At 40.2% G+C, this 9,958-nt stretch overlaps 1 protein-coding gene and 1 pseudogene across 2 annotated transcripts in view; one reads left to right on the top strand and one right to left on the bottom strand.

Moving 5' to 3' along the window:
- The window catches only part of CHM (choroideremia (Rab escort protein 1)), a 239,710-nt gene extending 239,124 nt beyond the window's left edge, over positions 1-586 (top strand). For both annotated transcript variants that reach the window (XM_005865260.2, XM_005865259.2), the window contains exon 15: positions 297-586. In XM_005865260.2, coding sequence (XP_005865322.1) covers positions 297-488 — 192 coding nt within the window. In that variant the 3' untranslated portion in view covers positions 489-586. The remainder of the gene's footprint in view (positions 1-296) is intronic.
- LOC102247735 overlaps positions 1-9,958 on the bottom strand; it is a 587,465-nt pseudogene that overhangs the window by 2,095 nt on the left and 575,412 nt on the right.

The following is a 9,958-nucleotide window of genomic DNA, read 5'->3' as shown; positions in this document are numbered from 1 at the left end:
GCCTTGGTTCCCCCCCAACCGCCCTCCCCTACTGGTCTGGTCACCCCCAACTTCCCTCCTCTGCCAGCCCAGTCACCCCTAACTGCCCTCCCTTGCTGGCCTGATTGCCCACAACTGCCCTCCCTGCCGGCCATCTTGTGGCGGCCACCTTGTGTCCATGTGGGGGAGGCCATCTTATGTGTTGGAGTGATGGTCAGTTTGCATATTACCTCTTTATTAGATAGGATAATGCCAGAAAGGCATATACATTTTAAACTGATGTCCAAAAAGTATTGTGTCCTTTCTTCCCTGGCCAGGCTGAGACCCTCTTCCAGCAAATCTGCCCCAATGAAGACTTCTGTCCACCACCTCCAAATCCTGAAGACATTGTTCTGGATGGAGACAGTTTACAACCAGGGACTTCAGAATCCAGTGTCGTACCAGAGGCTAATTCAGAGACTCCCAAGGAAAGTGGAAACCTGTGGAAGCCAGAGGAGCACTCTGAATAACAGATATACACCAAAATATTTGTCCCACTTTGGAAGTTCCTCCAGGCCTCAGAGTCTTCTTGATTGAGCAGCAGCCAATTGTCATGCAGAATTACCAAGAGAAACCAGGTCATAGAAATGCAAAAAGGATTTTCCTTAAAGAGGACATTCTAAGAACACAAAATACTTCTAAAGCACATTGACTCACCTGCTTTAATACACTAAACCTGTAGAGTTAGCAGATTAAAATTATAAATGGATTGGTTCCCAGGAATATAACTTTGGAGATGAAAATGATCATATGCATTGTTAATAATTCTGTACTTTTGGTACAGATTTTGCTTTGTCACTTGAATCTTTGTTTGAAAACCACATCTTCAGAATCATCTCACTTATTTCCTTTGATTTTTTTAATTATATTTTCTTTAAGGGTCTGAGCATCATGACACAAATGATAAAAGTATTGTAAATGTAATTGAGAAAAACTGAAGTATGAACTGGGAGGAGTCTATGCAATAGAGGTTTGTTTTGTTTTACTGAGAAGTATTAAAATGCTACTATTAAAGTATATCTTTTTAGAGTTTTTTAAATCCTCATCTAAGGATATCTTTTTAGTGACTTCAGAGAGAGAGAAAGAAACATTGATGCAAGAAACATTGTTAGGTTGCTTCCCGGCTTCCCAAAGGCACTCCAACTGGAGGTCAAACCTTCAACCTAGGCATGTACCAGGAATCAAAACAGCAACCTTTTTGGCATATGGGACGAAGCTCAACCAACTGAGCAACCCAGCCAGGGCAGTAGAAGTTTTTAACAAAGAAATCATGAGCCCATTACTTGGTGTTTTTAAATGTTAGTAGTGATTTTTTTTTTTAAAGAGCATTTTTTAAAATATTTTTTATTGATTTTTTACAGAGAAGAAGGGAGAGGGAATAGAGAGTTAGAAACATTGATGAGAGAGAAACATCGATCAGCTGCCTCCTGCACACCCCCTACTGGGGATGTGCCCGCAACCAAGGTACGTGCCCTTGCCCAGAATCGAACCTGGGACCCTTCAGTCCACAAGCCGACGCTCTATCCACTGAGCCAAACCAGTTAGGGCAAGTTAGTAGTGATTTTATATGTGAATCATTTATATACTAGGAAAGCTCAATACTGAAGAAATGGAAAGAGGTCTTTGGAAATTCTGTAAGTAACTGGAGCACTACCCTAATTGTCTATAGACCTAATTTAGTCCTAGCTACACTACTGATAATATCAGGCAAATTTTTTTAACTTCTGGGCCTCAGTGTCTCCATATCTAAGGTAGAAATAGTAATACCCTGCCTATTCTATGAGAATGATTTTGAAGATAAATGCAGTGCCATCTTTAGAATGGCTTTTCTGGAAGAAAAGTTTCAGAATTTTCCCATTGACTTGGAGATGATTATCAAAAACCTCATGCAGCAAACAATTACTGACAACAAATAATTGTTTGCTGTCAACTTCTCCAACACAATAGATCTCAATGTTTTTATTGCATTAAGCTTTTAAAATAAACTCTATTTCCTATATTAGTATTTTATAGTCTTACTAGAGGCCCAGTGCATGACATTTGTGCACAGGTAGGGTCACTAGGCCTGGCCGGCGATCAAGGATGATCGGGGCCTTCTGGCTGCTGGCCTGGGCCTGCCTTCCCCGGCTGCCAGCTGCTGGCTGCCAGTCGGGGCCTTCCTTTGTTCCACGCCACCCCCTGGTGGTCAGTGCATGCCATAGCAAGTGATCGAACTCCTGGTCTCCCAATCGAACTCCCAAGGGGACACTTTGCATATTAGCCTTTTATATAGAGAGATTATATATAGATAGATATGTCAGTAAACATAGTAACATGTGGAATTTGGGGTTTGACTCTTAATAAGGAAAATACTTAAGGAGGAAAATTCTTCATATTTCTTTTTTGGTAGGTAAACCTGAAACCGGCAAGGACTCTGAATAGAGTATAACAATTGATAAATGCTAGTATGCACTTAACATAAAGTGTTAGGGCTGTACATAGGTAGCAAATCTTAGTTACAGTGACAGTGACTATATTAATTTTTTTTTACAAATATCAAGCTCTGATTTACTTTTTTGAGCAGTAGTTTGGATTTAACAACTTATTTCAATATATAAATACATGAAATGTTTATTGTTGTTTAGTCCACCCTATACTGCTGACCAGAGGGCCATGATCACAGTAAAGAGCACATAATTCTTATAGGCTTCGGCTACAGGAGCTCTGACCTCCCCAGATTTCAGGAAAGTGAACTCTGTCAGGTCACAGACTCATGAGAAATGGAAAGAACCAAGGAATGTATCCCTTGCCTTACCTTTCCAACCTCCTAGGTGAATCCAGATGTAAAGAAAACTTCTCCAGCCTCTCAGGCTACTCCTAACTCCTCTACCCATTGTACAGCCCTCTCCTATCTCTTTAGTTCCTTCTTTCTCTTCCCTTTTGTAATGCTACACAAATCAGGGACACTGGAATCACATTATAATCTATTTTGTTATACAGATTCAGATCTTTCTTAAGTCAAATCATGTTTTCTGAATCCCAACTATAGCATGTGCTAAATGCACAATACATATCTATAAGCCCCAAGTATTGGACCTGCTCCTCAATACCAGCAATATAAAAGGTTCCACTATATGAGAGTATGGAGTCTGAATACAATTGCAGTAAGTTGCACTAATTAAGATATTTTACTTTATTATAGTCTTAGAGTTAAGGCCTCTTGAATAAACCATGCAAATCTATGTAAATAGCTAATCAGGGTAGACCAATAATAACTAAAAAAATTTTGATAGCTTTATTATAACAATCTACTAGTATATGTAGAGCAAGAAGGAGATAGTCTGTGGTTTGCTGGCTAAACCCTTATTTTACCCTACTTCATCCATTAGCCAGCATCAGAATCTCTCTTCCAGTTTATTAATGCTGTTGAAACATTTAAAAGCTCCTGAATATGATTAGTGGTGGTTAAGATATTACACAACTGTTAAAAACCTTGTGTTAGAGAAACTTAGATATTTTTCTGTTGTCTCAAAATATAATAGAAATTATTTTAAGAGTTTTCTTTTCTACTATCTTAATTACTGCAAATAAATATTTGTTCATAGTTTTAAGTTAAAAAAAATAAAGAAAATTCTTTTAGTTTTGTTGTAAAACCGTAAGCCTGAAGTCATATGAATAAAATTAATGTGTTGTACATGATGCAGAAATTTCAGTACATAATGTAAAATTTTAAAAATTACTATTATCAATGAATTTTGACTCGTGTGTTTAAATTATTTAGTTATGCATGCTTCTCATTAACCAAAAATGATAATACTATTGTTTAGTGATCAATATGAAGTTGGTTACCAACCCTGTGTTACTACTATATTTTTGTCTAGTTGCTATGCCTGTCCAGATAAACATTTTTCTATAAGAAAGCTAAGTTTCGATTTTCCCTATTTCCTGTGATATTTAGTTATCTCCTGTGATATTTAGTTCCCATAGTAAAATTGCCACATCAATGATTAACCTTACAATGGTAGTTTCTGAGATGGGCAGCCCTTTGTCTAAAATAATGGCTGTGCTAATGATTAACTTCTATCACAACTACAGTTCCTGAGAAGGCAGCCCTTTGTCTAAAGAATTAAAGACCTCAAAATACTTTGTTGACATTGGATTGCTAAATAGTAGTGATCCTTTAAAGCAGGAATTAAATAAATTTATTACAAACAAATTACTTACTACTATTGGTATTGAATAATTTATGTCTCTACTTTCAGTTGTCCTATTTGCATTTCAAAATGCATGAATACATGATTATTCATAATCTGCACACTGTAACAGTAAGTTTTCAAAGGAAATAAAAGTGTTTTCAATGCCTTTCAGGTGTGGTATCATATTTTTTAATATGAAAGTTCTGTATATATGCCAAGACATTAAAGCTTGTCTTGGAAATTATTTATTTGTTGATATCAGTTTATTAATTGTCAAGCTCTATACTTGATTTTGTTTCCAGGCATTTGTCAACTATGTCAGGTTTGTGAGAAAGGTCATCAAATGATACATGGGTGTGGTTTATTTAGTGAACTGTTCTAGATGCCAGTATCAGACCTCGTGCTGTTCAAAATCAGTGCTATGAGGCGTGGGCTATGGCTTTACAGTACATTGATTGCCTACAGACTGTTTTTACTTTTCACTTGGTGTACAAGAATATGAGATGTTTTTCATACTTACCTGGTGAATGATAACCTGAAATGTTTTTCTCTGTTGTAGTTGAGTCCCTAACAGCTTATTTGCAACAGAAAAGAAACTGATGATTTTCTTTTTAATGCAGAAGTCATTCATTGAACTCTGATTTGTTCTTGAATCAAATAATTAAAGTAGAGTGACATCTGTCAATTCCAAGTAGTTGCTAAAGCTTCTCAGACAGGACATATTCAAAAGATAACAGGACTCTTTCAAAATTTATCTGAGAGATTATTAATAAATCAAGTTTAAGAAAGATAAGGTTAATTGAATTTTCAAACAAGTAGCTGTATTATCCTTCAAGCACCTTGGAGCTCATACAGTATTCACACTTTTTTTAAACAAGTGCTTTGATATGATTGAATTCTCCTCTTTAATGATGGCTTTTTTAAAAGGCCAGTAAAGTGGTTTAACACTTAGCATCCCAGGTCCCTTTTTGAAAGCTACTTCTATTTCCATTAATACAGTTTAGCTGTAGGGCTGCAATGAGATGCCATTCCCATACAGGTTGCCACATCTGCTCTTTCTGGTGATGATGACTCTCAGGACCATTTGATAGGTAATCCTTAGAACTTGAACCCTAGTATAGTGTCTTTTAGCTTATCACTGCATGGGGATTTATGCTGGTAACTCCTACTAATGTAAATAGGACTTGCATGTGTAAATCCTATCAGTGAGATAGTTGACCCCTAAAAGAAATGTTCTTTAGAGATGGGCACTTGCTGATCTAGAAGCATAAATGAATTGTTCTATTCATAAATTTCTTGTATGGAAAAGGAAAGCAAAACTGTACCAATTCAGCAGAGGATTTGTTAGTGGAGCTTGAAAAGATGAAATACTAGCTCTTAGTTTTCTATTCCCATTTCTAATATACTAGTATATTAGATATTATCAATCTTTTCACCTTATTAAGATAGCATTTTCTCTTATTTTTAAAAGTGTAAAACAGTTTTGTCCAGAATTTAATACAAATCATCTTTTAATGTGTAGTACTACCCTAAACACTCTGGAAATATCGAACATTTCAAAGTTATGTAATAATACCCACTCTCCTAGCAAGCAAGAAAATGCAGACCAAACCAGAAGACATATTTTTGCTCATCAAGTTGGAAGAATCCAAAGGATCTATAATATCCAGAGTGGTAAGGGTATAGAGGAAAAGCGCTCTCATACATTATGGATGCAGTAAAAGTTTGTTATAGCCATTTTGAAGGGTAATTTGCCAATACCTATCTAAATTTTAAATACAGATGCCCTTCGGTCAAGTAGTTGTAAAAATCTAGGTTATGCACAGTTTTGTACATGTACAAAAAATAAATGTTTGCTCACTATAGCATTGAGTTTTGTTTTTAATTTTGGAAATAACCTAAATGTTTATTAAAAGGAGACTGGCTTAAATATATGCATTTTATAATATAGAATACTCTTCATCTGATAAAATGAGTGAGGTACATCTATGTGTAGTATATGTCCAACACATTTAAAAATCAAGTCACAGAATGATAAGTATATTAACTTATGTAAAAATCAAGATGAAGCTGTGTATTGCATACTTATACTAGTGGCCTGGTGCACAAATTTGTGCACATTGAAAGGAAATTAATTAGAAGAAATATTTTAATATCGCTATTCACCCTTTCTCTATAATACAGGTGTCAACCAAATTCACGATCGACAATGACAGATCAAAACACACACATGTGATTGGCACCAGCAAGAGTTTTTTTCTGGTATAGCTAAACTTTTTCCAGCCCAGTGAAGCACCCCAACTTCTCTTTCAGGTAATTGTCAGCAACACAGCAGTAAATATCAACACGAAGCAGATTATTATTGTAGATCACACAGGGAGAATAAATGGTAAAATATTGAACTGCAGCAGTGTTTGACTATATTCTGTGCAGCGAGAAAACCTGAAGTCATTTTCAAGGTCCGCCATTTCTTACTTCTTTTTAGTTGGGTCAAGTTTCTAAGCTTTGTAAATCTCCGTTTTCCAGCTAATGAAAAGAAAATAGGATTCCACCAAGTCTCCTATCTACCTACTCCAGGAATTCTGTGAGGATCAAATGAAATGAGGTATGGGAAAATGCTTCACAGACATTTGGTTAAAGTGTGAAATATTTGCAACTGACTATAAAGCAAGTCATGTTCCTGGGCTAAAGAAACTGCAAAGAGGCTAGTCGTTGCTAGGGAGAGGAAGCCGGGCATTGCTATGTGACATCATTACATGGTGCCCACAGCAACTGTTTCAGGGCTGGGCTGGGGGCTGCATTTTGCACCTTGGGGTCTCAGCAGCATTGGCTGCAATTTGATGGGCTGTAGCTCCGGGGTGGTGGCGGGGCCTGTGTCCCACGAGTGTTGCTTAATGGGCGCCAGGTCCAAGGTGCTGTTTTTCTGTGCACAACACGGCAGTTCCTGCATTGATCATCTGCCCCCTGGTGGTCAGTGCATGTCATAGTGACTGGTTGGATGGTCGGACACTTGGCATATTAGCCTTTTATATATACAGGTATATATATATACATACATATCATAGGAAAAGTTGGGGAAGTTTATTTACTGAACTGGTAACAGTGGTCATGTTGGGAAGAGAGATTGGGATTGGTTGAGGATAGAGTAGAAGTATAAATTCTACATCATATTTTTAGAATTTTTATAAGTAGCAAGTATTTATGTATTATGAAAAAAAAATGTTTAGTAATCCAAAAGCAAATTCCTATGTGATATGTAAGACAAACAAAAATAATGACTTTGCAAATTGAATTACATTAATGTTTTTATAAAGTTCAATTAAGGTTTTTTTTAAAAAATATATTTTATTGATTTTTTACAGAGAGGAAGTGCAAGGGATAGAGAGTTAGAAACATCAATGAGAGAGAAACATCGATCAGCTGCCTCCTGCACACTCCCCACTGGGTATGTGCCCACAACCAAGGTACATGCCCTTGACCGGAATCGAACTTGAGTCTGCAGGCCGATGCTCTATCCACTGAGCCAAACCGGTCAGGGCATCAATTAAGGTTTTGAGAGATATAATGAGTAGTTGGGTAAACTATGATACATTCATTACAATAGAATACTATGCAACTGTTAAATTGAATTAAGAAAATATAAACTGCTCTAGTATGATATCCATAACTTAAGTGAACCAATCATCCTATACACATAAGTATTTGTGTAATAATTGCAATATGTATTAAAAAAATATTGAACATGGCAGTTGGCAGGACCAGAGTGAAGGTGAGAGTGAGAGTGAGAAGGTGAGTGTGTGTACGTGTGTGTGTGTGTGTGTGTGTGTGTCAGTCTAATCAAGTGGGAGGCTCTGGAGCATCCTGGGCAGGGAGCCCTTGCTACTGCCACAGCCATCCGGCACCCTGTGTCCAATCTGGAGCCTACACCATCTTCAAGGGTTTACAAGGTCCTCTTTGGAAGCTGCAGCAGTGGCAGGCATCCAGCCTTGCCACCACCTGGACTCACTGCAGCCCAGCCCAAATTCACACACATCCCACCTGGACCCTGTGGCCCACTGTGGTCACAGCCTGGATCTGGCACACATGCAGCAGACACCAGCAAGACCCCCATGTGTCTGGCATGATGCATCCCATGGGGACCCAGCCCAGACCCCATGTGAAGGCTAGTGACCCAGCAGGACTCTCACCTCTGCTATGGACTTACCCACCGCCAACGTCACTGTGTTGCCACTGCCACCCTAGAGCCCAGCTGCTCGGCTCCACCACCAGAACTTGGAGATAAGAACTGCGCTGAAGGCCAGGGAGGTGGATGTAGCCTTCCCTGCCCTGGACCTATTAGAACTGAGGATCTGAGGAGACTGAAGTGGCTGCAAATCTGTAGGTGAGACCAGCATACCTGGGACTGAGAGAGGAGGCCCAAAAGGCACTGGCTGTGGAGACTGGGGAGTGGGTGCAGCAGTGGAAGCCTGTGGCTGAAGTACCTGGATAGAGTAGTGCTAGCACCCCATCATCGTGCAGCCTACACTGGAGGGGTCTGAAGGACACAACATTGAACTTAGAGATACTCCTGCTGGTGAGCAGAAAGGGGATTGGACAGTAGATGCAGGAAGGAGGATCAGCCCTGCCCACCTGGAATGCAGGAGAGGTCTCCTCTTTCCCACTGGCAAAACAGCTGCTTCTGACCTGACTTGTAGTAACCTGAAACAAGAAGAAACAGCCCGGGCCAGGAAATATGTGCCCCTGCAGGTGGCAGCGAGGAGGTGCCAGCAAACCAGGCACAGTTGAATCACTGGAAGGAGAAGGGCCTGCCCCCACCTCCTATAAGCTACTAGCACCACCCCCACCACAGTCTGACCCAATCATCTCAGCCAAGATCAGGATACCCCTGCAGAGCCCAGCTCTATGGGGGGAGGGAGAACAGCTCAGAACAGGGACACTCAAGATGTGAAACTCAAGACAGACACAGCCTTTGGGTTAAGGAGTCCCCACCTGCTGGACTACTGGGGGCTTCAGCCTATCGGGCCTCAATCAGGTAGGCTGCCCAGGGCAAGAAAGGGACAGTGACTCACATTGACCTGCACCAGAGAAGCTCTGAGGAGGCCCAGGATAGACATACTAAGGGATCAGATTCAACATCAGAACAAAATCCAGTGAGCTCCAGAAAGAGCAGATTCAAAGGTTTTTGTGTGAGTGTGTGTGGTTTTGTTGTTGTTGTTGTGTGTGTGGCTTTGTTTTTGTTGTTTATTTCCCCCCATTTTCTTCTCTTTTTTCTTGTGTATCTCTAATGTCTCTTTCCTTTGATTCTATTATCTTTTTGTCTTTTATTGTTATTAATTTTTATCACCTTTTCTCCTTTTTTTCCATTTTACTTTTTCTATCTCTATCTTAATATATCTATTACTAGGGGCCCGGTGCACAAAAATTTGTGCCCTCAAGGGGGGGGGGAAGGGGGGGTCCCTCAGCCCAGCCTGTGCCCTCTCGCAGTCTGGGACCCCTCGGGAGATAACGACCTGCTGGCTTAGGCCTGCTCCCGGGTGGCAGAGGGCAGGCCCAATCCCTAGGTGCAGCCCCTGGTTGGGCTCAGAGCAGGGCTGATTGGGGAGTTGGGCGCCGCCCCCTGTCATGCACAGAGCAGGGCGGATTGGGAGGTTGCGATGCCACCCTCAGTCACGCTCAGGGTAGGGCCGATTGGGGGGTTGGGCCGCCGCCCCCTGTCACGCTCAAGGCAGGGTCGATGGGGAGGTTGCAGTGCCACCCCCTGTCAC

Source organism: Myotis brandtii, unplaced genomic scaffold, assembly GCF_000412655.1.
Source record: "Myotis brandtii unplaced genomic scaffold, ASM41265v1 scaffold2, whole genome shotgun sequence".
NCBI classification, from domain to species: domain Eukaryota; kingdom Metazoa; phylum Chordata; class Mammalia; order Chiroptera; family Vespertilionidae; genus Myotis; species Myotis brandtii.
The sequence above is the reverse complement of the archived record's forward strand: the minus strand, read 5'-3'. Positions and strand labels throughout refer to the sequence as shown.